The 26771-nt window shown below is 50.3% G+C and overlaps 1 protein-coding gene and 1 non-coding gene across 7 annotated transcripts in view; one reads left to right on the forward strand and one right to left on the reverse strand.

Annotated features, from left to right (window-relative positions):
• AFAP1L2 (actin filament associated protein 1 like 2) overlaps positions 1 to 26771 on the forward strand; it is a 116224-nt gene that overhangs the window by 76869 nt on the left and 12584 nt on the right. For 4 of the 6 annotated variants that reach the window (XM_064373813.1, XM_064373814.1, XM_064373811.1 and 1 more), the window contains exons 5-10: positions 6668 to 6758; positions 14063 to 14268; positions 15768 to 15947; positions 22643 to 22732; positions 24579 to 24663; positions 25193 to 25297. In XM_064373813.1, coding sequence (XP_064229883.1) covers positions 6668 to 6758; positions 14063 to 14268; positions 15768 to 15947; positions 22643 to 22732; positions 24579 to 24663; positions 25193 to 25297 — 757 coding nt within the window. Of the gene's footprint in view, positions 1 to 6667; positions 6759 to 9925; positions 10080 to 10216; positions 10301 to 14062; positions 14269 to 15767; positions 15948 to 22642; positions 22733 to 24578; positions 24664 to 25192; positions 25298 to 26771 lie in introns of those variants that run through there. The other 2 variants (XM_064373810.1, XM_064373815.1) reach the window with 2 other exon arrangements.
• LOC135274035 (U6 spliceosomal RNA) lies at positions 20343 to 20445 on the reverse strand. Its single transcript, XR_010341852.1, has one exon. It is a non-coding gene; the product is annotated as a U6 spliceosomal RNA (small nuclear RNA).

Genomic DNA, 26771 nt, shown 5'->3' on the forward strand with positions numbered 1-26771 from the left:
GGACTTCTCATCTCAGGCTGAGTGAAGCTTGAGGTCAAGACTGATCCTGAGTCCCTGATGTCCCTGAGATGCTGACAGTGCCGGTGACTGCTACACCCTGAGCCTCAACCCCACACCGTGCACACACACCATCCGCCCACCACCCATCAAGGGATGGGTATTTTCATCACTGTTTTTCATGTGAAGAAACAGACTCAGAGTTAAAAACCACTGGCCAGGGTCCCTCAGTCGGGAGGTTCTAGGCCGGGCTTTCAGTGCAGGTTTTCTGTTGTGGTTCCCAGTTCCTTCCCCAGCCTGGGCCTCCCTGACATGTGCTGCTCTCTGTAGCAGAGCAAGGGCTCCAACTGTGCTCCCTGCAGCGCTGGGCTCCCCTCACCTTCAGCCCCAGCACTTGGGGGAACAGCACAGCCCCTCTGCCGTCCCATCCATTTGCTGACGGCTTTAACCAGAGGTTTTCTGGTGTGTCCCGAGTTGCTTGCTGGGTGGTAGGAGTGGAAAGGTGGCTGTTCTGAGCCAGGCTGGAACTTTTCTATCTTAAATCGAGCATCTGATTCTCACCAACGTGCCTTGAGCTTTGCTAGTGGAAGTGCCATCCTCTGCCACAGCAGGAGCAGCTGCTGGTGGGTCCTCACCTGGTGGGTAGGGGCAGAGTTTCATGGGCACCGAGTCCTATATGAGCATTCTAGAAATTGTGTTTTATAGACAGCATGGACTGAGGGGCCCAGGGTCTGGGACCTGGCTGAAGCTGTAAGTTAATTGGGCCATGGTGAGTCCCTGTGAGCCCTGGGATTCCGGTGCTGGCTTTGCTCCTCTGCCAGTGCCCTGTGCCTCAGACACTGAGTGTGGGAAGGGGTACATGGCCCCCTCTAGAGGAGACTTCCTGGGTTGTCGCCTGTGACTAGGGCTTGTGTCCCTGTTTGAGAGAAACTGCTGCTGCAGTTGGGGAAAATATCAGCACCTGGGAATGGCACAGTCCCCAGGTGGCTTTTCAGCCAAGTGGTAACTGTTCCTGGGGACAGCTTCCCGGCCCCAGGGAGACTTCTAGCAAAGCCAGCTGACTTGATGGAAAAAGGCAGCTCCCTCCCACTTTGTGGACTTTCTCTGCTGCGAAGGACCAGAGAGGGGTGTGGACCGCAACTCCCCTGTCTAGGTCCCTCCTGGTCTCCTGCAAGGGCCCCACCTCCACCCCAGGGGGTTCCAGATGTGGTGTGGAGATGTGGGTGGTGTCCACTGGGGACTCTCCCTGGCCTTGCCACACACATGAGCACACATCCTCACTCCCTCAGGCTTCCTCTCCAGTCGAATCAGGCTGAAGCAGTCATCTCTCTTAGTTCAAGGCCCCCAGAGGAGCAATGTCAGGATGGAGCCATATCTGTGGCTCTGGAGGAGGAGGAGAACATGAGCAGGGAGGGGCAGTGGCCGCAGGAACCCCAGCCTGAGCCCAGCATGCCCTGTAGCCTCTCTTCCCCAGACAGAAAACCCATCCCTTCCTCCCCTGATCCCAGAGCTTCAAAGTGCCAGGGAGGCTCATCCTGCTGAGGGTTTGGCCCCACACAGCTGCCCGGCCCTGGGTTCCCCGTCACCTGCAGCAGCACCTGGACGTCCACCTGGGGTCCTCAGGACCCATGGCGGGGCCAGGATCATGCCTTGGTCGCAGGTTCGGTCTACTCGTCAGTCACGAGCCTGGATGTCCTCACACCAACCCTACGGACTCAGTAGAGAGCAGGTCTGTCCAGCAATAGAAAGGGCAGCCAGGGGTTTGGAGTGACCTCGTGGGTGTGGACAGTGACTCAGGCAGCTGTGGCCTCTCCAGGCTGCCATTGGCACAGCCAGGTGCTGTGGTCCTTGCCGGAGAAACAGATGTTTGTTTGCCACGGTTGATGGTCTGGCTAACATGGCCACCTCCACCCACACCGTCCCCCTGAGGCCTGGATGTGCACTGGTCCTGCTCTTACATGAGCTGCTTTGTGGAGGAAGCCACCTACTCCCTCAAAGGATGTCGCCATGGCTAGTCCGGGAGGCTGGGGCTGGCCTGTCCGCTCACCCCCACCTGGGAGCCTTCCACAGTGTACTCTGGGGCGGGGTGCTTCGAGCTGCGAGGATGCCTCAGGTCCTCTGGGCCACCCCTCATCAGCTCTTGTGTCTAGTCTAAGCCAGGGGTTGGCAAACTGTAGCTCAGTGGCCAGATCTGATCTGCAGCGCCCTTTAGTAAACAGTGTCTTACTGGAACACAGCCACAGTTACTTAGTTTTATTAGTCTGTGGACTTCTGAGCCACAGTAAGCAGAGTTGAATAGCTGAGATAAGACAGAGGTCCCGATAGCCCACAAATCCCTAGAATATTTACTACTTGGCCCTTTCCTGAAAAAAATTGCAGCCCTCTGGACCTCTGGTCTGGTCAATCCTGCCAAGCCTGACTCGCTCACACTAGTCAGAAAATTATTCAGGTGTTGACGTTAAAATCTCTTCTGCATCTTCATTTAATATTGACGGTCTTCCTGTAATCCCAGTACTTTGAGAGGCCGAGGCAGGCAGATCACCTGAGGTCAGGAGTTTGAGACCAGCCTGGCCAACATGGCAAAAACCTGTCTCTACTAAAAATACAAAAATTAGCCAGGCGTGGTGACGTGCGCCTGTAATCTCAGCTACTCGGGAGACTAAGACAGGAGAATCACTTGAAGCCGGGAGGTGAAGGTTGCAGTGAACTGAGATCATGCCGCTGCATTCCGGCCTGGGTGACAGAGCGAGACTCCACCTCAAGAAAGTATATGTATAATTCGTAGTCTTCGCCATCATAATGATGATGATAATTAAAATAATGGCCCTTTCTCCTTAACCCTGTGGGATGAGGCTCTCTCTCCTTGGAGCTCTGATAATAGGTCATTGTGTCGGTTTAATCATGTGACTCATTTAACCCAGCATCCTTGAGAGCTGGGACTCCATCCTGCGGTCTCCTCTGTACCCACACCAGAGTATATTGGTTTATCCTCCAGCAAACATATACGCAAAACTTTTCTCCCTTTCTTATTTTTACATTTAATTTTTAGGGTAGTAAAAGCTAATAAGTATTGAATAGTGATAGGCACGCTTCAGTCCTGTACAGCAACCCTATGTGACAGATATTTCTACTCTCCCCATTTTACGCCAAGTCCAGAGGTCAAGTGAGTTGGTCAGAGTCACAATGAGGGTATCCCAGTGTCAGGGTTCAAGCCTGGTTCTGGAGATCGGACTCCCCTCCTGCCCTGCACTGTCTCTCCATAGTGAGCTGTTTTCAGATTTTGCAGTGTCAACCTACAGGCAAAAAACAGAGCTAATACATATAAGTGGAGAGTTTATTCTGACCAAATTTGAGGGCTGCAGCCCAGGAGCACAGATTCGAGTTACCCTGAATCCATACTTCTACTGGCGGCAGTTACAAGTGGGTTTTCAAAGGAAAAAGAAGAGGCAGTTTTTAAGTTATTTACCAATATTTTAAGTTAAAATATCATAAGCTATTGATCAGCTAAACATTGTTCTTTGTATCATAAATTCCAGGAACCTGAAGATAATGGATGAGGCAGCTGGTGAGGAATCAAAGGCCAACAGTTGCCCCCAGGAATGGGGAGGGGAGAAAAGTGCCTGAAGTCCCCTACTCCCGTCCCTCTGGGCTTGATACATTTTGCACACCTCAGGCAGCTCAGATGCCTCTGAGCAATTTCTTTCTTCTCAACAGAAGCTTTAGAGACACTGCCTGGCTCTACCCTCGACAGAACAGGGGGCCCCCAGTGACAGACTTGTGGTGATAGTGACCCCTGGGGAACTCCCGCAGACGGGTTCACGCCTCCCTTTGTCCTGTTTGACTTTCCAGAATTCTGACCTGGGAGCCAGATCTTGGGTGCCCAGAGCTTCTCTCCAGATTGGACCCACATCCTTGTAGAGAGAAGGGTCCCAGCCTCACCTGATGGGAATGGAGCTACTTGGAGGCTGGAGCTGGAGGCCCAGCCAGATCAGGCTGCATGAGCACTAGAGCTGGCTGGGGAGTCCTTACTGCTGTGGGGGCAAGAGGAGGACTCTTCTTCCGTGGACCCTAGGGAGCATGTTAGTGGACCATGGGGCAGTCTTTCACCATCTCAGCCTTTTCTCAGGCTGCTGGCTGGCCAAGGGGACCAGGAAAGGCTGATTGTGGAGAGAAATCTCTCCAGGCTAGTGCTGGCAAAGAGGGAGGCCCATGTGCTAGCAGTTACCAATGGCACCCTGTTGTCTGCTAGGGCTGGCTGCCAGGCAGGAGCCAGGGCGGAGGTGTGCTGTACACCTGGCTCCCTTCAGCAGCGCGTCTGTTGGCCCAGTACAGTGTCCAGTTTGCTTAAGAAATTGACCAAATCCTTTGATTCCTTCCTTTGTGTGGGGTGCTGCATGCCAGGGGAGGGCTGAAGGCTATTCCAAGCCTGCCCTGTGCCTCGTATCGGCTCTGTTGGGACAGAACCAGATCTGCTGCTGGACCGGGGCTGTGGCCTGGCCTCAGCTAACCCTCTGTGATGCCCTGTTAGGGCGAGCCTCTTCGTCTCAGCTTGCAGGACAACGGTCCAGTAGTTGGGCTCCTGTCACGTTAACTGTCCCTGCTGCCCAACCTGTGGACCCTGGGGCTATGGAGGGGCCCCAGTCAGTGACGACAATGGCCTCCTTGTATTTACTATGGGCCAGGCTCTGTGGAAACACTATCACGTTTTGTCTCATTGAATTTTCAAGACAACCCTAGTATTATTTTATAAAGAAAAGCAAGGCTCAGAGAGGCTGTCACATACCCAGAATTAAATCTATGAGGTCCTAAAGCCTGGATTGAAATCAAGTTACATGAACTCTAGGGTCTATATAGACAGACTGTAGATTCTAAGTCATACAGGACTGGACTCTGGGGACCCTGGTATCCTTGCCCTGGGGAAGCTGGAATTGGATACTCTTGCAGCTCAGGCTGAGGACTGTCCCACAGGGCCTGGGGACAGGCTGCCTGTCCCTCCCACCATCTCCTGGGCCAGGACCAGGGGAGCTACCTCCATCATGGGTCCCTCACATAAACTCATTTTTCACGGCAGGAATTTCTGGATTCCTAGCGTTATCCTCTCCCCTAAAGCACAGGGGTCCGTCTGAGCTCAGGGCTCAGGTCCTGCACGGTCCTTCCATTGGCTGCTGCCTCCATCATCTCCCCGCTCCAACCTCCCCTATTCTATACCCCACCTGTGCTTTCACTTGGAGCCTCCTTGAAGGCCGAGGCCTTCCCTCTCATACAGAGGGCCCAGCACAAGGACTTTTCTCAAAATCAAGAGTGGGAGGGAGCACGTTTCCAGTTCTGCCACTTCTGTTGTGAACTCTTTATGCATATTCCCGTGGAGTTTCATGATTCAGAAAGACAGTGGGGGCTGGGCGTCGTGGCTCACGCCTGTAATCCCAGCAATTTGGGAGGCCAAGGCGGGCAGTCACTTGAGGTCAGGAGACCAGCCTGGCCAACATGGTGAAACCCTATCTCTACTAAAAAGACAAAAATTAGCTGGGCATGGTGGTGTACCCCTGTAATCCATGATACTTGGGAGACTGAGGCAGGAGAATCGCTTGAACCGAGGAAGCAGAGGTTGCAGTGAGCTGAGATTGCACGACTGCACTCCAGCCTGGGCGACAGAGTGGGACTCTGTCTGAAAAAAAAAAAAAACGCTGGAGACCCATGTTCAAGGGTGCTTACACATCCATGGCCCGTCTCTCATAACAGCAATGCAACAGGTTGCCTCTCTTTCTCCCTCATGGTTGCTTATACAGGTAGCTTACTGAAGCATAGCTTCATAGTCTAGTGCCGACTATGCAGGTGAAATAAGGGAGGAATGGAGAATGATTTCATGTTCTGTGCTTCTAACACAGTGCATGTGTTCTTTATTCTACTCAAATTACACGTGTTTACCTCATCCCACATAAGAAGCTCAGGGTCCTCTTTGAGACTTGGCTCAAAGATCACATCCCCTGGGCATCCTTCCTTGGTCCTAAATGTTCCTCTCACCCTCCTCTGGTTCCCACAGAGCTTTGACCTTGTCCATTATAGCACTACTGTATCACAATGCACTTGACCAGGAGCTATTAAAAATTCACCAGCTACTCAAGCTTTTCTTAGGACTGACTCCTGATGTTTCGATGTGTCCCTCTCAGCTAGTGCATGGAAGTCATTCAATATTTGCTGAATGAATGATTCAACTATAGTATGGTAAAAGTGTGGGATTTAGAAACCTGGTCCTCTTTCTACATGTGCTGTTGATTAGCCCTTGTCGTTCTAGAAAATATATTCTATTTAAAAGCCACAATAGCTATCCCAACAGCCTAGCGCTCTCTGGACCTTTAAGTGCGTGATACACCATGTACATAATGAAATTTTGTGTGTATCGTAGGGGGGTTGAACCTCATTTTGCAGGGGAGAAAGCTGAGTCTTGGCAAGGTTAGACAGTGTGCCCACAGCCCTTCCATGGCTACAGACCCAACACTGTGGATGGTGACTGATGGGATTCATGACATTACATGTTCTCCCTCCCAACTTGATTAAAGCTTAAAGTCCAACTGGGCATTTTTGTCTTCTAGACTTCACCCAAAGAGTTATTTCCAGGTTGCCCCCAGTGTACCGTATCTGCAAATGTTTGTCTTATTTGTTCATACCACAGATTCCAGAACGGAAACAGCTCACCATCCCAAAGGTGGAGTCTCCGGAGGGCTACTATGAAGAGGCTGAGCCATACGACACATCCCTCAATGGTACATCCCAGTGGCTGGGGCTTGGGAGGATGACTAACTGCTTCCCGCACAGATGTTGGTGCAGACTCACCTGGGGGTAACAGATATGTTCTTCTTGGGCTGGGAGACAGAATAGCCTGGGCTGCTGTGACTGGAGAGCATTGTCCAAATTGAGAACTGGTCACAGAGCATTCAGCCTTCAGTGTGAATGGGGAGTCGAGATCCACAGCAGACCTGGCTGTCCTGCAAGGAGGAATGAGGGATGGTACACCACAAATAGGTTGACTGCGTCTGATGTTTTCTGTGGTTCCTGACTGCAAGTTGTGAGATTTCAGTGCAGAAAGGTGATGAAAGAGAGGCCAAGAGGCATGAGGCTCTGGTCAGCAATGGAAGTGGCTGAGTCTGAGTGCAGTTTCCACGTTCTTTCACTAGACTCATAGTTACGGTGTTCCCACTGTGTCAGGGATGGGAACCCAGCCATCCCAGCACTGACATTCAGTGAGAGAAGACAGACAACAAATAAACAGTGTGTGTCAGTGTTGATAAGTGTCAGGATGGAAAACAGGACAGGAGCTGGGCTTCTGCAGGACAGGGGAGTTACTTTAGATAGGGAAGGCTTCTCTGATAACGTGACTTAAACAGATTCCTGAATGACATGGTGAGTGAGTCAGGCAGAGACATTCAGGAAGAACCTTCCAGACAGAGAGCACAGCATCCGCAAAAGCTCTGAGGCCAGAGAGCTCTGGGTGTGTCTGAGGAACAACAGGGAGGCCAGCCTGGCACGAGCAGGAGAGAGTGATGGGAAAGGGGACGCAGATGGGGCTGCCAGCCACAGGAATGACTTTGCCCTTTCTCTGAATGAGGCAAGACTGCAAGCCTCCAGAGGGTTCCTTAGGGACTGGCCTAACTTAGTGTATTAGTTTGTGCTCATGCTGCTAATAAAGACATACCCAAGACTGGGTAGCTTATAAAGGAAAGAGGCTTAATGGACTCACAGTTCCACATGGTTGAGGAGGCCTCACAATCACGGCAGAAGACAAAGAGCACAGGGACGTCTTACATGGCAGCCGGCAAGAGAGAGTGTGTACAGGGAAACTCCCCTTTGTAAAACCATCAGATGCCCTGAGACTTACTCACTATCACAAGCAGCATGGGAAAGACTCACCTCCGTGATTCAGTTACCTCCCACCAGGTCCCACCCATGACATGTGGGAATTATGGAAGCTAGAATTCAGGATGAGATTTGGGTGGAGACACAGCCAAACTCTATCACTTAGGTATTGAAAAGATCGCCCTGGACCCCATGTGAGTGGTTCTGTGGGCAAGGCTCATGCTAACATCTTCTGTCCTTGGCTGGTGGTTCTCAGCCTGAGGAAGTTGGATCAAAAGTGCTCTTGGTGTGGGGATTTGATTACACAGGAAGGCCCCGAAGGTTCAGGAAGAGGTGGTTGTGACCCTCATCTCTGGGGCAGCTGGACATGGTCCTCCCCTTCTGACCTGCTTCTCTTTCCTTCCTTTGTAAACAAAAGGGCTTTGAAAGCATAAATCAATCAGCAGATGTAAAAGGCCAGGGCCCCTGGGGCTGGGAATGAACTAGGCTGAGGAAGGTGGTGTTGGTTCTGTAAAGAGCAGGACCAGGAATGAGACAGAACCAACCTAAGTGCCCATCAACCAGTGAGGGTGTAAAGAAAATGTGGCACACACACACCACGGAATACTACTCAGCCAGGAAAAGGAATAAAATGATGTTCTTTGCAGAAACTTGGATGGAGCTGGAGGCCATTATTCTAAGTGAAGTAATTCAGGAATAAAAAACCAAATCTCCTCTGTTCTCACTTATAGGCGGGAGCTAAGCTATGAAGACACAAAGGCATAAGAGTGATATAATGGACTTTCAGTACTAGCGGGGGAAGGTTGGGAGCAAGGATGAGGGATAAAAGATTACATATTCAGATGACAGGTGCAGTACCTCAGAAATCACCGTTAAAGAACTTATCCACCTGTACCCCAAAAACCTACTGAAATAAAAAGAACAGGACCAGGGATGAGATGGGACCGGTGACTGGGAGCAACACAGGATTCCCCTGCTCTTCCTTCACACTTACCTGCCGCCTCCTGCTGGAAACGCTGTGGGAGGCAAACGCCTGTTTGGGCCGAGGCTATTCTGAGACGCTGGCTTTGTGGGCTCCAGCACTTGGCATTCACCCTCTGAGCGTGTGAGGTGGTTCCGACTCACCAGTTGAGCTGTGATTTCAGACCAAAGCCGAGGGTGCAGTGCTGCTGTCTGGATTCGCGTTGAAGGTGGCAACAGTGACTCACCACCCTCAGGTGTGGCCGGGCCAGCAGGGGCCTGCCTCCCAGACGTGCCAGGGGACCAGTCTGTGGGGCAGACACTCCATCTCGACACAAACAAGTGATCAGAAAGGCCAGGGCTTGTTGGTTTTGTCTCTCAACAGTGAGTTCACACTGGTCGTAGCCAGGTAGGGGTCATCCCAAGGACAGCTTGGACACACGTGCAGAGAGGGTCAGGAAAGCTCCGAGACAGAGGAAATCCAGCTGCCAGATGGGAGGGAGCGTAGGCCTGCCTGTCCTGCCAGGGAGCGTCCTGGGGCTGACTGGGGAGAAGCAGTCACACAGCATAGAGGGAGGCCTTCACCTGCCTTACAAACTGGCCTTGCCTCCGGTTCCGCCTGGTGGAACAGTGCGACATGCTGGTTGCAGTCGGAGGAATGGACATGGGGCCCCAGCCCCTTGCTATAGTTGGTTGGCCGTTGTGATGTGTTGACTTCCTGCAAAAGGCCATTTGCTTGGATTCTTACCTGCTCTACCAGCCCTGTCCTCACACTGCTCCCCTGAGTCATGTCCCTGTCTCTGAGCACACATGTAATGGGTGCCCCGATGGCCTGTGCTGGGGAGATCGGGGTTTGCCCTGCTTGCCAGCCATACCAGGTACTTCACTGATGGTGTTTCCCCCTGGGGTAATGCTAGTGGCTATAACACATAACCCAGCACTTCTGTTTCTAGCAGCACAGTGCAAACCTGTTTCTCTGTGGGTATTTCAGTGTGGAGCATTACTCATCCTCATGTAGATTAGGTGCCCAGGCTCCTCCCATGTTAATCTCAGCTACCCTCGAGGGCCACAGGATCCTCTGCAAAGAGAGAGCAGAGAACCCTTATCTGCTTCTTAACATCGCCAGCCAGAAATGACACACATCACTTCTGCCCACAGTGCCTTGGTGACAAGTAGTCACACGGTCATCTCTGGATGCGAAGGGGTCTGGTTCTGGGAAATGATGTCCTTGGCTGGGCAGTGGCCTCACCAACAGCTCGCACCTCTGATGGGTGAGCACTAACCGCTGGTGGACTGGCAGCCAAGTTGCCACGTCTACGTCTCTCTGTGCCTCTGCACTTGGGCGTGCTCCTCTCTTCATCCTGTCTCTCTCCTCTTGCCTCTCTCTGTGCTCCTGGATGTTGTGCAGGTCACGCTGGCAGATTTCTCCCCACTGGAGTCCCCAGATGGGTGCAGGTGCCTGAAGGAGTCATTTACGCCACAATCACCTTGGGTACTGCTTGCTCCCTGAGCTGGAATGCCAGTGATTCCCTGCCTGCTGCCTGGCTCTCCTAGACGTGTGCATGCCCTGAGGGTGGCCACTGCCTGCTTCCTGTCCTCCTGCATGGGTCTGCGTGTGCATGCCATGTGCAGTCTTCCAGGGGAGCAACCTACTTGGCTTTCCACACACCCCTGAGTGTGGTGTCAAAACACATAGCTAAAAGACCCACAGCATGCAAGGCTGTTCTGCCCTCATTCCACAGGACACAGTGGGGTAGAGGCTACCTAGGGATGGCAGATGCAGATGGAATTATCTGAGCATCCTGCCTCATTCCTGTTCACCACCTAGAAGCCAAGTATCTGTCATACTGTTTTTGTTTTGTTTTTTGAGACAGAGTCTGGCTCTGTCGCCCAGGCTGAAGTGCAGTGGCGTGATCTCTGCTCACTGTAACCTCCACCTCCCAGGTGCAAGCAATTCTCCTGCCTCCGTCTCCACCTTCCAAGTAGCTGGGATTACAGGCGCACATGACCATGACTGGCTAATTTTTGTATCTTTAGTAGAAATGAGGTTTTGCCGTATTGGCCAGGCTGGTCTTGAACTCCTGGCCTCAAGTGATCTCCCCTCTTCAGCCTCCCAAAGTACTGGGATTACAGGGGTGAGCCACCATGCCTGGCCAAGAATATCCTACGTTTATGGTGTGCTATGATCCCTCTTAGGGGTAAAAACAATTATTAATATATTTGCTTTAAATTTCCTCCAAGCTACTCCAGGAGTATGATTTGGTGTTCTGTTCTTTTTTCTTTCTTTCTTTCTTTCTTTCTTTTTTTTTTTTTTTTTTGAGACAGAGTCTCTTACTCTGTCACCCAGGCTGGAGTGCAGTGGTGCAGTGGCACGATCTCGGCTCACTGCAATGTCCACTTCCCAGTTCAAGCAATTTTCTTGCCTCAGCCTCCCTAGTAGCTGGGATTACAGGCATGCACCACCATGCCCAGCTAATTGTTTTTGTATTTTTAAAAGAGACAGGGTTTCACCATGTTGGCCAGGCTGGTCTCAAACTCCTGACCTCAAGTGATCTGCCCACCTTGGCTTCCCAAAGTGCTGGGATTATAGGTGTGAGCCACCACGCCCAGTCTCTCTCTCTTTTTTTATTCTCAATGTTTTTTCTTTCATACCTAGTCCTGCTGATGATTCGCTGTTCTTAGCTTCCTAATACTCCCATGGAGGAGGATGGGCAGATGTTAGATTTCTTCATGAAACATGTGGGGCAACCCCAGAAGCACGGAACAGTGGGAACTCACCCAAATTCTTCACCCTAAACTCTGTAGCCACGTCCATTAATTTACTGAAGGAAGAATCTCAATGACATTGTATCATTTTTTAAATGTCACTTATTATACGGGAAATGCAGTACTGACAATATGGAAAACTGTGTGTACATCGCCCTGATCCTACCACCCATCGAATCAACGATTTTTAGCTTTTTCCTTTGTTGCCTTGCAGTGCTGATCTATTGCACCTACAGTTCTAATTGTGCTCTCCCTTACCACGCCTCAGGGAGTTTATGGAGCTGCACACTAGTTTTCAGAGTTTTAATTGATTACAGCTGCCTGGTAGGTTCCTAAGTGGGTAAAATCATGCTTTACTTACCCGGTCCCCTTCTGCTGTCTGCTAAACAGCATTTGAATGAATATCCTAATGCATGTAACATTCCTCCCCCACCCCCTCCTTTTTTTGAGACAAGGTCTCACTCCATTGCCCAGGCTGGGGTGCAGTGGCACAGTCTCAGTTCATTGCAGCCTTCGCCTCCTGGGCTCAAGCCATCCTCCCACCTCAGTCTCCCAAGTAACTGGGACTACAGGTGCATACCACCTTGCCCAGCTAATTTTTGTATTTTTTGTAGAGGTAGGATTTGCTGCCCAGGCTGGTCTCGAACTCCTGAGCTCAAGTGATCCACCTACCTCAGCACCCAGAGTGCCAGAATTATAGGCATGAGACACCACTCCTGGCCCCTTCTCTTTTTTAAAAACTTGTTTCCTAGGATAAAATCTCAGGACTGGGATTAGTGGATCAAAGAGTATGGGTATTTTTATGGCTCTTGAAACAGGCTGCCAGACTGCTTTCTGAGAAGCCTGTGTTAATTTACGTTGTCGCCTGTAATCGAAGATTCAGTGTTCTATTCTAGGTAATACTGCTATTTTCAGTCTTATTTAATAAGTATAAATTATACACTTTTACATTAAGCCATAAAGAAGTGTAATGTCACATGGCTTTTAAATAAAACTGATATGAAAATATTTAAAATGTTTTTAGAAATATTAAAACACATTTTCATTGTCACCGTTGCTAGAATGACTACTGCAGGGGCCTCATTCTATTATTCTATATTCTAATTCAAATGTGCTTCTTAGTAAAATCTAGCTTTACAGCTAGGAGAAAGGGCTTCTGGATTCTTTTGCCAAGTTGTCGGGGCCCATGGGCTGGTCCTCTTCTGAAGGATATCATGGGAATGAAGGCAGAGTGTCATTCAGCCTGACTCAAGGGGACAGAACAAGGACTGCCATGCAGAAGTCAGGAAAATAGATGCTGGGCCCATTTCCTAACAGATAGGGCTGCCCGGGAATGGGAGTATCCAGTGATCAGGAGGGGGTGAGCCCTCCCCGGGAAATTCGGGCAGAGCATCAAGGTTATGATAGGATTCCTGTGCCAGGGGTCAGACTGAAACCCTGAGGTTCCCTTTCCTCCATGCCCTGCTTTTCAGGGATGGATGGATGCAGATAGGTAGGTAGGTAGATAGGTAGATAGATCAATCGATAGACAGATGAACTGATTGATTGATTTTCTTCTCATGGTTTTTGTTGTCCTTGAATAGAGCAGTGGGACCTGGGAACAGAACGACTCTTGCAGGGTGGTAGGGGCAGAAACTAGAAACTGAGGCAGGTGGGGTGTGCATAGAATCCTGCGTGATTTGTGCTCTGATGAGTTTTGGGATTCTTTCAGAACAACAAAAGAGGAAGGGTTGAAGTTAGAAACCAGGAAAGGAGCTACGTTTGTGCCAGGAGGTATTCAGCAGGGAGGGAGGCGAGCCGGGTCTGTGGAGGTTATGAGTGGAGGTTTTAAAAAGGGCTATGGCGAGGAGAGGGTATTTGGGAGTAAGAAGGTGACTGCTTCCCCAGAAAGCACTGCCTGCCATGGTTTATTTGGTCTTTTATTTCTGAGGAGCCACAGCCCCTTCCTCAGATCAGGGACTGAGCCAGGTCCAGCCAGGCCAGCGGCCCTTACAGGCCTGTGCCGTGCACAGCTCGGTGGAGCGCAGATGGCGTTCCCTTCCTCCTGAGCCCTTTGAATGCCAGACGCCAGGCCTGGAAGAACATGGCAATACCCCGCCCCCACGCCCTTCATCTCTCACTTGAGGAAGTACAGGCCCCGAGGAGGAGAATGGCCTTGTCAAGAGCAAACAGTTGGTCTGCGGCTCAGTGTCTTCTCAGGGTTTCTGTGGAGTGGGGAGTGACAGGATTAGAGGAGGAAAAGGGAGAGACTTCGGTTTGAAGTTATTTGTGTTTTGTGGCCAGAAGCAGCATCCGAGAAGCCTTGCTGAGGGCTTTGGGGGCAGGAAGGCCAGCCCTGGGATCTGGCTGGTGGCTGTGGGGCCAGTTTGAGGGCAGGGAGAGTCGAGAGCTGTGGCCTGGCTGCTGCTGCTCCTGCCCTCCCCAGTGCCACTGCCTCAGGACCATCCCCTGCCCCACGAGGCCCTGACTGAGATGATCTTCCTTGCAGAGGATGGAGAGGCTGTGAGCAGCTCCTATGAGTCCTACGACGAAGAGGACGGCAGCAAGGGCAAGTTGGCTCCCTACCAGTGGCCGTCACCGGAGGCTGGCATCGAGCTGATGCGTGACGCCCGCATCTGCGCCTTCCTGTGGCGCAAGAAGTGGCTGGGACAGTGGGCCAAGCAGCTCTGTGTCATCAAGGACACCAGGCTTCTGGTCAGTCTGCCTCACGCTGTCTTGTCCCCGGCTTCTCTCCTTGGGGGAGGTGCAGGGAAAGGGAAGGAGGAACAGGTTGGTCCCTGACCCTGGGGGTTTTAAGCTTGTTTATATTGGGATTTTAACTTCTCCCTAACCTGAAATTGTATGCAGGATTTTGTGTGCATGGATGAATGTACATTTTCTGAACCAGAAAGGTCTCATAGTTTCATCAGGCTCTCAAAGGGGGCTGTGACCACCACCACCTCCCCCGTCCCTGTGCCATCCTCCTCTTTTGAGACACACACATCTTTCTGTCCCCGGGTCCGTTTTCACATCCTGTCCACTGGAGTCCAGTCAGGCTCCTGCAGCCCATCCCCAATTCTGGCTACTGTTTTGTGTTGTTTTGTTTTGTTTTTGAGATGGAATCTTGCTCTGTCGCTCTGGCTGGAGTGCAGTGGCAAAATCTCAGCTCACTGCAACCTCCACTTTCTGGGTTCAAGCAATTCTCCTGCCTCAACCTCCTGAGTAGCTGGGATTACAGGCACCCACCACCACACCTGGCTAATTTCTGTATTTTTAGTAGAGACAGTGTTTCACCATGTTTGTCAGGCTGGTCTCGAACTCCTGATTTCATGATCTGCCTGCCTCGGCCTTCTAAAGTGTTGTGATTACAGGCGTGAGCCACTGTGCCTGGCTCCGGCTACTGTTTTTATCTGTGCAGCATGAGAATGGTAGGTATCTTCAGAAGCAACAATATTTTAAATTACTGATTATAAGACTAGACCCACCAAGGAACCAGGGTAAAACTCTGACAACAGTCCTGTTTCCTGATATTTTAAATTAAAATTCGCAGTTGCATGTCCTGATTTGAAATTCCACAAATTGTTATAAACACCTTTTCTTGCCTGGTTACAATGGGTCCTGCTCTGTGCCAGTGTTATTTCAGGTAATCCTTTTAAGCAACCCCATAAGGTTTCCCCCATTTTACAGATGGGAAGCCAAGGGGCGAAGTGTTTTCTCTGGTAGGGGAAGAGAGTCCTTCCTGTCTTTGTTAACACATCATCTTCCTAACTAGGCAGACACGAAGCTTAGTTTTTGTGCCCTATGGATCCTTTACTGTAGAAGCCAAGCAAGCAATGCAGAGAGGTGGAGAAAGGGTGAAAGTCTGTTCCACTTTGGAGAACTGAGGGGTGTCCACAGAGGAGGTATTTTAGGGTCCCCGCCCAAGGCCTGGGGCAAGTTTGAGCCGTTTAGATAGCAGCATCCTGGAGCATCCTTGGCTGAGGCTGGTGAGAAGGAGGCTTGAGGGAGACGGGGACAATCTGATGTGACAAACAGGAGTTTCTGATATTTGAGGATAGGGCTCCAGGCTTGCTTCAGGGTATCCAGCCTCTTGGTCTTGCTGGGTAAAGTCAGGCTCTCCGTGGGGTCCTGCAGTGTCCAATGGCCCCTCCTTTGCAGACATCGCCTCTGCCTGGCACCTGTCAAAGTGGTGGATCTTCCGTCTTTCCTTCCAGTGCTACAAATCCTCCAAGGACCACAGCCCTCAGCTGGACGTGAACCTGCTGGGCAGCAGCGTCGTTCACAAGGAGAAGCAAGTGCGGAAGAAGGAGCACAAGCTGAAGATCACGCCCATGAACGCCGACGTGATCGTGCTGGGCTTGCAGAGCAAGGACCAGGCTGAGCAGTGGCTCAGGGTGAGGGGGCACCGGGCTGCTTGGAGGGGCTCCTAGAGTTGTGGCCCCCAGCTTTTCTAAAGGGGTGGATGATAGGGTCAAGGGTAGAGGATTTGTGATCCTTTAGGTTTGCAGGGCTTCCCGTGTTCTAAGTGGTAGCGATTTATCTTCTGCAAATGGGTTACAGCAGCTGGTGCTAGCTCTGAATCCTCAATAGCCTGGACTTGGGTGCTGTGGAAACCCATTTCCCTTTTTGCCTCTCGTGAGGCATCCCCAACCTCCTTATTGAAGAAGAATACATGTTGCTGCTTCTTGCCACGTATTTGCCATAGACCAAGGACTATTAGCAACTTGAACCCACATAACCACACTGGGGATAGCTGGGGAATATGGATGTTCCCATTTTACAGGAGCGGGATTAAGGCTCAAAGGGTGGAGATGATGGATCAAAGTTGTCTAGCAAGTGGTGGCACATTGGTTCTCAGACCTAGGACTGTCTGACACAGTGCTGCGCCTCCTCCCACCATGAACGTATATGGTCCACTCGGCCCACACTTCCCCAGGTGTGGTGGTGATAAGGCACTGGGGGAGGGGCTTGCCTGCCCCAGGTGGAAGATGGGCTTGATGCTTCCAGCAGGTATAAGGTTTGCACCAGGAATGGATCCCCAGTTCCAGAGGGACCTCCAGAGCTAGAGTGGTCCTTCCCCTCCTTCCTGCTGCCCCGTCTCCCATCACAGCCACTCTAGTACAGGAGCGTTCCATCCATCCCACACCCCACCCCACCTGCCACCCCAGCTAAACATAACCACCTTGGTGAGCCTGTCAGAAACAGATCTGACCACCTTGGTAAAACATGACCAAAATATACCTGCCCGAGTCACTAGTCCACCCGTAGGGCTGAGTACCCTAGATTTGGAGCAAGCAGGATGTTTTTGTAAACCCACTAATTGTTTTGGAAATTCCAGACCTGGCCAAACCAAGCTTCTAGAATGTGCTGACAGATATCTCAATCTTTATTGCAAAATCTTCAAGTGGTGAAAGACAGTGGTAAAGGAAAGGCTTCTGCATAGACAGGTTTGTGGTTTGGCTTCATAGATCTCCATGTGGGGTAGGGTTCCTGAGAGAGCTAACGAGCTCTGAAAGGCCAGCCCTGGGCATTTGAGAGCCAGGGCTCTGAGTTCAAATCCTGGCTTCACCTCTTTTATATATACATTTTATTGACTGGGATACATGTGCAGAACATGCAGGATTGTTGCATAGGTACATACATGGCAATGTGGTTTGCTGCCTCCATCCCCGTCACCTATATCTGGCATTTCTCCCCATGTTATCCCTCCCCAACTCCTTACCCCTCACTGTCCCTCCTCTAGTACCCCCCAACAGATCCCAGTGTGTGATGCTCCCTTCCCTGTGTGCATGTGTTCTCATTGTTCAACACTCACCTATGAGTGAGAACATGTGGTGTTTGATTTTCTGTTCTTGTGTCAGTTTGCTGAGAATGATGGTTTCCAGATTCATCCATGTCCCTACAAAGGACATAAACTCATCGTTTTTTATGGCTGCGTAGTATTCCATGATATATATGTGCCACATTTTCCTTGTCCAGTCTATGATTGATGGGCATTTGGGTTGGTTCCAGGTCTTTGCTACTGTAAACAGTGCCGCAGTGAACATATGTGTGTGTGTGTGTGTGTGTGTGTGCGCGTGTGTGTGTGTGTGTATCTTTATAAAAGAATGATTTATAATCCTTTGAATATATACCCAGTAATGGGATTGCTGGGTCAAATGGAATTTCTATTTCTAGATCCTTGAGGAATCGCCACACTGTCTTCCACAATGGTTGAACTAATTTACACTCCCACCAACAGTGTAAAAGTGTTCCTATTTCTCCACATCCTCTCCAGCATCTGTTGTCTCCAAATTTTTTAATGATCACCATTCTAACTGGCTTGAGATGGTATCTCAATGTGGTTTTGATTTGCATTTCTCTAATGAACAGTGATGATGAGCATTTTTTCATATGTTTGTTGGCATCATATATGTCTTCTTTCGAAAAGTGTCTATTCATATCCTTTGCCAACTTTTGAATGGGTTTGTTTGTTTGTTTGTTTGTTTTCTTTTTTTTTTTTTTGAGACGGAGTTTCGCTCAGTACCCAGGCTGGAGTGCAATGGCGCAATCTCGGCTTACCGCAACTTCCGCCTCCTGGGCTTAGGCAATTCTCCTGCCTCAGCCTCCTGAGTAGCTGGGATTACAGGCACGCACCACCGTGCCCAGCTAATTGTATGTATTTTTAGTAGAGACGGGGTTTCACCATGTTGACCAGGATGGTCTCGATCTCTTGACCTCGTGATCCACCCGCCTCGGCCTCCCAAAGTGCTGGGATTACAGGCTTGAGCCACCGCGCCCGGCCTGTTTGTTTTTTTCTTATCAATCTGTTTTAGTTCCTTGTAGATTCTGGAATTAGCCCTTTATCAGATGGGTAGATTGCAAAAATTTTTTCCCATTCTATTGGTTGCTGGTTCACTCTAATAATTGTTTCTTTTGCTGTGCAGAAGCTCTGGAGTTTAATTAGATCCCATGTGTCTATTTTGGCTTTTTGTCAGTGCTTTTGGTGTTTTAGTCATGAAGTCCTTGCTTATGCCTATGTCCTGAATGTTTCTGCCTAGATTTCCTTCTAGGGTTTTTATGGTGTTAGGTCTTATGTTTAAGTCTTTAATCCATCTGGAGTTAACTTTAGTGTAAGGTGTCAGGAAGGGGTCCAGTTTCTGCTTTCTGCACATGGCTAGCCAGTTTTCGTAACACCATTTATTAAACAGGGAATCCTTTCCCCATTGCTTGTTTTTGTCAGGTTTGTCAAAGATCAGATGGTTGTAAATGTGTGGCGTTGCTTCCAAGACCTCTGTTCTATTCCATTGGTTTATATCTCTGTTTTGGTACCAGTACCATGCTGTTTTGATTATTGTAGCCTTGTAGTATAGTTTGAAGTCAGGTAGCATGATGCCTCTAGCTTTGTTCTTTTTGCTTAGAATTGACTTGGCTATGCGGGCTCTTTTTTGGTTCCATATGAAGTTTAAGGTGGTTTTTTCTGGTTCTGTGAAGAGGGTCATAGGTAGCTTGATGGGGATAGCATTGAATCTATAAATTACTTTGGGCAGTATGGCCATTTTCACAATATTGATTCTTCCTAACCATGAGCATGGAATGTTTTTCCATCTGTTTGTGTCCTCTCTTATTTCCTTGAGCAGTGGTTTGTAGTTCTCCTTGAAGAGGTCCTTTACATCCTTTGTTAGTTGTATTCCTAGGTATTTTATTCTCTTTATAGCAATTGTGAATGGCAGTTTGTTCTTGATTTGGCTCTCTTTAAGTCTGTTATTGGTGTATAGGAATGCTCATGATTTCTACACATTGATTTTGTATCCTGAGACTTTGCTGAAGTTGCTTATCAGTTTCAGGAGATTTTGGACTGAGACGATGGGGTATACTAAATATACAATCATGTCATCTGCAAATAGAGACAATTTGACTTCCTTCCTTTCCTAATATCCTTTATTTCTTTTTCTTGCCTGATTGCTCTGGCTAGCTTCCAATACTATATTGAATAGGAGTGGTGAGAGAGAGCATCCTTGTCTAGTGCCAGATTTCTAAGAGAATGCTTCCAGTTTTTGCCCATCCAGTATGATACTGGCTGTGGGTTTGTCATAATAGCTTTTATTTTGAGATACATTCTGTCGATACCTAGTCTATTGAGAGTTTTTAACATAAAGGACTGTTGAATTTTGTCGAAGGCCTTCTCTGCATCTATTGAGATAATCATGTTATTTTTGTCTTTGGTTCTGTTTATGTGGTGAATTACGTATATAGACTTGTGTATGTTGAACCAGCCTTGCATCCCTGGGATGAAGCCTACTTGATTGTGATGGATAAGCTTTTTGATGTGCTGTTGAAATTGGTTTGCCAGCATTTTATTGAAGATTTTTGCATCTATGTTCATCATGGATATTGGCCTGAAGTTTTCTTTTCTTGTTAAGTCTCTGCCCGGTTTTGGTATCAGGATGATGTTGGTCTCATAAAATGATTTGGGAAGGATCCCCCCTTTTTGGATTGTTTGGAATAATTTCAGAAGGGGTGGTACCAGCTCTTCTTTGTATGTCTGCTAGAATTCAGCTGTGGACCCATCTGGACCTGGGCTTTTTTTGGGTGGTAGGCTATTAATTGCTGCCTCCACTTCAGCCCTTGTTATTGGTCTATTCAGGGTTTCGACTTCTTTCTGGTTTAGGCTTGGGAGGGTGCAAGTGTCCAGGAATTTATCCATTTCTTCCAGGTTTACTGGTTTATGTGCATAGAGTTGTTTGTAGTAATCTCTGATGGTAGTTTGTATTTCTGTGGAATCTGTGGTGTCATCCCCTTTATCGTTTAAAAATATGGAATGCGTCACAAATTTGTGTGTCATCCTTGCGCAGGGGCCATGCTAATCTCTGTATCATTCCAATTTTAGTATATGTGCTGCTGAATGAGCACGACTTCACCCCTTTTTAACTGAGTGATTTGGGGCTGGATGAGTTAATGTGCACAGAGTGTTTAGCACTGTGCCTGGTATGTACTAAGTGCTTTGTGAAACTTGGGGAGTACAGATAAGACCGCTGAGGCCCAGAGGGAGTGAGGGGCTTGTCCTGGGCTGCAGAGCTGATTAGGACCCAGAGCTCTGGGCTGTTGGTTTCTCACCCCAGTCTCCTGCCTCCTATCCCTCCCCATCCTCATCCACTACACACACACACTCATTTGCACACATATATGCACACATGCACATTCATGTATACATTCGTACACACATGGACAAATGCACATTTATATACACATTTATGTTCATGCATACGTTGTGTCTGTGCATGTATACACACACACACACACACGCATACGCACACACTCTGTGCTCTTGCTTCCAGTTCCCCGTGCTGTTCCTCTGACTGCTCAGATCCACCGACCCTTTCCCTGGCCTCTAGCCTCCCTCCCCAAACTCTCACGCCCTCTTCCAGAGACCCCTGCCCCCAGAGCCTCTGCTGGTGGTTTCAAAGACAAGAACGCTTGCAGAAGGCAGACTTTCTGTGTCCAGCCTTCACAGAGAAACCCTTTCCCCCTGGTCAGATAAGTGCAGAGGTGGACGTGGCTGGAAATGCCTGCTCTGAGAAGCTGCCCACTTTTGCACTTTGGGAGTAAGGGCTGGTCCACCTGTCCAATGGGCTCTCCACCTAGCTGTGTTGGGTTTGTGAAGCTCATTTACCTTCCTTGGGCCTCTGTGTCCCAATTCTGCATATTCCCACCCATGCCCAGGGTGAGACAGGTATATGACAGTAAACGGGGGATGTTGACTATGGAACATGGGTCCCAGTAAAGGAAGGCACAATGCAGGGCTTTTCCAGGGAAGCACAACCCTGGCTCTGCCCCACTCCTGAACTCCTGACTTAGTGGTGCTTTCCCTGGGTGGGGGCGTGTGTGTATTTGGCCCAAGCTAACAGGGATGGGAGTCGATGTGTCTGCCCTGTGCTGGGTACTTGACACACAGCCGCTCGCCGCTGGCTTACAGCAGAGGTATTGTCCCAGCTTACAGATGCAGTGGCTGAGGCTCAGGCTCAGTGTCACACAGGTGCCAGCTCTAGTGCCTGCGCTCTTCCCGTGCCACTGTGTTGCATATTCAGTGTGGACCACAGTCCCGAAATGGAGTTCTGCGGCTCTTCTGATTTGAAACCCGTTTCCATAAACTGCTGTAAGCATAGATGGAAAGAGGAGGATCTTTGAAATCACTCTTACTAATTCTGCACCTCCGAAGGGCTTCCAGGTGGGCAGTGTGTTTCTGGTCACCCTGAGAGTTCCCCTGGGGAAGAAGGGAGTGTCCCTGGTTCAGACCGAGGCACTGCTTTGCACAGTCAGAGCCACTGCTGACTTTCTGCATCTGCCCCCAGCCCAAGCTCCATTCCTCCAACTGCCCAAACCCACTCCCCCTCTCCCAGCCTTCCTCCCCAGACTCTCACGCTCTCTTCCTGAGACCCCTGCCCCATAGCCTCTGCTCGGGGCTTCAAAGACAAGAGCGCTTTCAGAAGGCACAGCCTCTCTGTGTCCAGCCTTTACAGAGAGACCCTCTTTCTCCACTGGTCCAATGAAGGAGCCGGTGAAGCGGCCCCTTCCCAGAGGGAAGGGTGGGTGGGTGGCAGTGAGTCCGGAGAGCCAGTGGGTCATTGGAATGAGGCAGTTTGCAGGCCTGCTCCTCAGGCAGCGTGAAGACTCCACGGAGAGTTGCGCGACCTCTGAGAATCCAGGGGACTGTCTAGCAGGGATGTTCTCATCACATCTACGTCAGCACAGTAGCCCTGCCCGGAATGGTGGCAGGAAAGGGGCTCGTGGAGCCCTGGGCTGGCGGCTCTGGTCATCTTTGGCCTTTGCTGCCAAGGACCCCCTCTCATGCCCCCGAACGTGTGGGACCTGCAGAAAGGAGCCTACACAACGAGCCCTCCCCGCTGCAGCCTGCAGAGCTGGGATCAAGGCCATGTGCAGGCCTTGGGGCTGGGGCTGGGACGGGGGTGTGTCCTCTTCCTTGGAAATTCAGCATCTTCTCTCTCACCTCACCTGCTCTCCCCTGACCTGGAGGAACTTGGCTTCCGCCTGGCTGTGAGTGGTGGCCAGAGGACCTCAGCCTCTGCTGACAGCTTCCCTCTCACCTCAGGTCATCCAGGAAGTGAGCGGCCTGCCTTCTGAAGGCGCATCTGAAGGAAACCAGTATACTCCGGATGCCCAGCGCTTTAACTGCCAGAAAGTAAGCCTCTGTCCTGCCTGGAGGGAGAGTCCCCTTCCATGTTTCCTCCTAAAAATTAAAAGTATAAAATTGGGAGCTTGGTTTTTATATTTCAGTCCAATTAATAAGAAACATACGATGCTTGAGGCCATGCACAGTGGCTCACGCCTGCAATCCCAGCACTTTGGGAGGCTGAGGCAGGTGGATCACCTGAGGTCAGGGGTTTGAGACCAGCCTGGCCAACATGGCAAAACCCCATCTCTACTAAAAATACAAAAATTAGCCAGGCATGGTGGTGGGTACCTGTAATCCCAGCTGCTCAGGAGGCTGAGGCAGGAGAATCGCTTGAACCCAGAAGGCAGAGGTTGCAGTGAGCCGAAATGGCACCACTATACTCTAGCCTGGGCCACAGGGTCAAAAAAAAAAAAAAAAAAAAATACAATGCTTGGAAAAGAGCAATAGCTCTAGCTTGGCAGGAAAATGGATGAAACTGATACAGACCTAAAATATTTTCTTGCTTGTGGGTGCCGGGGGTGGGCGGGTGGTCGGGGATAGAGAAGCTTTGTTTGAACAAAAGTCACTTTGGCCTGCATTCTTAAGCAGGGAGACTGATTTTATGAGGCACTTCCTTCCCCCTTATTCTCAGTCGGGCCCCTGGACTTGGGGCACTGCCTCAAGGCTGATTGCAACCAAAAGACTGCGTCATTTGCAGGGTGCTTTTGGGGAGTTTTGGGCTTAAAGGTCAAAGCTGAAGAAGTTGAGTTAGGTTCTGGCCAAAGGGAGGATTGTCACCTGTAGGGTCACATTTCCTGTCCCTGAGTATCTGCAGGTAGGTGTGCTGAAGGCTGGGCACACAGAATAGCCAGAAGGTCCCTGTGGCTCCTTCTGGGGTCCCCGCCCCTGGCAGGGAGGAAAGCAAGAGGCACACAGGGGCTTGAGCAGGATGGAGGCCACTTATTCTCCAGAAGGTACAGGTCATCCACCATGGAGAAAGAGCCCACAGTCCTTCCAGATTCCAGAGTGACTCAGGAGGGGCCGTTTTTCATTGTGTCATTTATTCCTTGGCCACTGACAAGCAAACTCAAGTTGGAATGAATTTGGGTTTTCTTCACATTGGGGCAAGAAACAAGAGCTGTCCCTAAAGACTCAGCACGCAGTGCTTCCCTGGCCAGGGACTGCTGGCCCTGGACCCTGCCTAAGGCCAGTCAGTTCAATTAACTGTTGCATGGGAGTCTGTCAGCTTGTTTTCTAGAGATCTGGAGTCTGTGACGCTCTCAAAGCAGCTTGATTAGAATATTCTGAGGGCTTCGTGTTCTAACAGCATCAGCAGCTACACTTTTCTAGGGATTATCTCTAGTCCCCAACACCCCATGTGAGCAGACTGGGTCATCCCTCTGTGACACACATGCAGAGTGAGGCTCAGAGAGGCTCTTTTAACTCGGGCACAGGCCTGCAAGCAGAATGCTCTGGCCAGGACTCAGATCGTGGACTGTCCCTGTGCCGATGAGCCAGCCCACGTGGCTAGAACAGTCAGCTCTCAGAAGACTTCTTCATGCTGTCAGTATGAGTGGTTTAGCTTGACAGTCAATGTCGTTGGGGATGCAAACTCTAATGCCACCCCTGGGCAGCCTGCTTGCCCTGCCTGCTGGCTACAGGGGCCACTGTCACATCAGGTGAGCAGCCATTTGGAAGCTGGGCCGATGTCCTACCAGTGACCCGGATTCTGCCATTTAGGTGGCCGGCAGGGGTTTGGTCAGCTGACCTCTGGCCTACAACCAAGAACCATCTAGTATTTTCCCTTAAATTGTGGTCTCCAAGGTAACTGTTCCCAGCCAGTGATCCCCATTCATGTCTCTTTTGTCCATAGCCAGATATAGCTGAGAAGTACCTGTCAGCTTCAGAGTATGGGAGCTCCGTGGATGGCCACCCTGAGGTCCCAGAAACCAAAGATGGTAACAGCCTGGGGTCGGGAGGGGAATGGTGTCCCAGGCTGGGAGCCTGGGCTGTCGGGCTCAACACCATTGGGTTTTAGCCGCTGATTCTAACATGGCCTCCCATTAATAAACTACTTGGAAGTACTACTGCTGACAGATCCAGGAGAAAAGGAGACACAGTCAAATTGAAGTTAAGCTTCATGAAATGTTGGGGCTAGAATGTTCTTCATCTCTCTTGTTTGCTTACCCTATTACAAATCTCTTTGAGCCAGTACAGTCTGTAAAGATTCTCAAGTGGTTACATATTCTATAAGAAGTCTGTGTACCTCTTGAGTGTGTGACTTTAAAGGCACCTAACTCTGGCCTGCGGGTCCCGGTTTGGGGAGATGGGAGTGTGTGTGCACATATGTAGTTGGGAGGGATGGGTGGACGTATTGGGGAGGGATGGGTGGACGTAGTGGGAATGGATTTGCTATTTTTTCCTTCTCTCATGGGCACGTGGGTGGACCACTTGCAATACCAATTGCTTTCTGTCTCATCTTGACAGTCAAGAAGAAATGTTCTGCTGGCCTCAAACTGAGCAACCTAATGAATCTGGGCAGGAAGAAATCCACCTCACTGGAGCCTGTGGAGAGGTCCCTCGAGACATCCAGTAAGAACTGTAGCTACCTTCAGGTCCAGAGGCTCATTCCCTGGGCTGGAGCCAGTCCTCAGGAAGGCGAGCTCAGACAGCAAAGGCAGGGGGTTTCAGGTATCGCGTAAACATCTCTAGGGCTGGAGAGCCTGCAGCCCTCAGGTTCCCGTCTGTTGCTACTGCAGGCAGGTCCTTAGGCCTGACCCGACTCTCTCTTGCTGCAGTGTTGAAGCCTTTGTGGAAGTGAAGGGTAACTATTGGTATCCTTCTAGTATTCTTTTAAAAATGATGTTCATTTGATCTGTATTTGCAGGGTATGGCGAGCACCGTGTTAAAAGGGGAGCAAGCAGAAGGATGGCAGGCACAGTACCAAGAGCTCACAGCCTGCCTGAGGGAGGCGATGATTTTATACCCATAGCAGGCACTGTGCCACCTTTGTAGCTATCAGGACTCAGGGACAGAGAGAACTTTTCTTGCCCTGTGGTCAGGGAGAGCTTTGTGGACCTGAGGCTTGAGGGCCATGTAGGTGAGGAATGGGCCAGAATGGTGCCTGTGCGCAGGAGCAGTGACTCTGAGATGGGAACAGACGAGACTGTGAAGGGGACAATGAGAACCCCGTGCTGGTGCAAAGGGCATGGGTGCAGGTAGGCTCTTAGAGGTCATCTCTCCAGCTTCACTCGAACTTGGGGAAACTGACGCTAAGAGGAGCGATAGGTTTTTCCTGGGAAATATCTTGGGGTGGGCCTAGTGTCTTGATCCCCAAGCTGGGGCACATTGCTGTCAGCCTTCCTGGGGCCTGAAAGTCATTATTGTCCCATCCTTGGGTTCCCTTCCTGAGTCCCAGCTAAGTTTTCTTGTGTTTTGAGGCTGGCAGGGTGGTGGGGGTAGACTAGGAAGGCAGCAGACAGGGCCATATCTTTGCCTTCTCCTGCTTCTCCAGCCAGGGTGCCAGGCAGTTGCTTCAGAGGGCATGATGTTTGGCCTGGGAGCCCAGTCCCAGTGAGTCACTGTCTGAGAGATGTGGCTGCGTTATTGCTGATGTCTACTCAGCAGTGAAGCATGCTCCCTGCGGCTAGGGGAGGGCTGAGAGAGAACACAGCTGTTCCCCTTCCCAGGACTGGAGATGCTTAAGGGCTCTGAGATCCCACCTCTCGTGATCCACAATTCTCTTTGGTCCAGAGGGTTGTGATGGGCGAGTGTGGCAGCTCCGTCCTGGTCTCTAATTCTTCCACTTTGTGTTAATATGGCTTGGCGATATGCATGATCCCCACCGTGTGTCCGGCCCTGGGCCAGGCAGGAAAGTAACTGTGCACTTTCAGCCTATTGCCTGGTTTAGTCAGCCAAAGCTCAGGGCAGCTTCCAGTCCCTTAGGACAGGGAAGGTGTCTGATGGGTTCTGAAGCTGAGATTCTGGGGGAGACTCTAAGGAAGCCCAGAGGCAGTGCCAGCCTTGGACACACTTAGACACCCATGCCTTCCTGCCCCCCAATCCC

Source organism: Aotus nancymaae, unplaced genomic scaffold (assembly GCF_030222135.1).
Source record: "Aotus nancymaae isolate 86718 unplaced genomic scaffold, 86718_ANA_hifiasm-v0.15.2.pri h1tg000010l, whole genome shotgun sequence".
NCBI classification, from domain to species: domain Eukaryota; kingdom Metazoa; phylum Chordata; class Mammalia; order Primates; family Aotidae; genus Aotus; species Aotus nancymaae.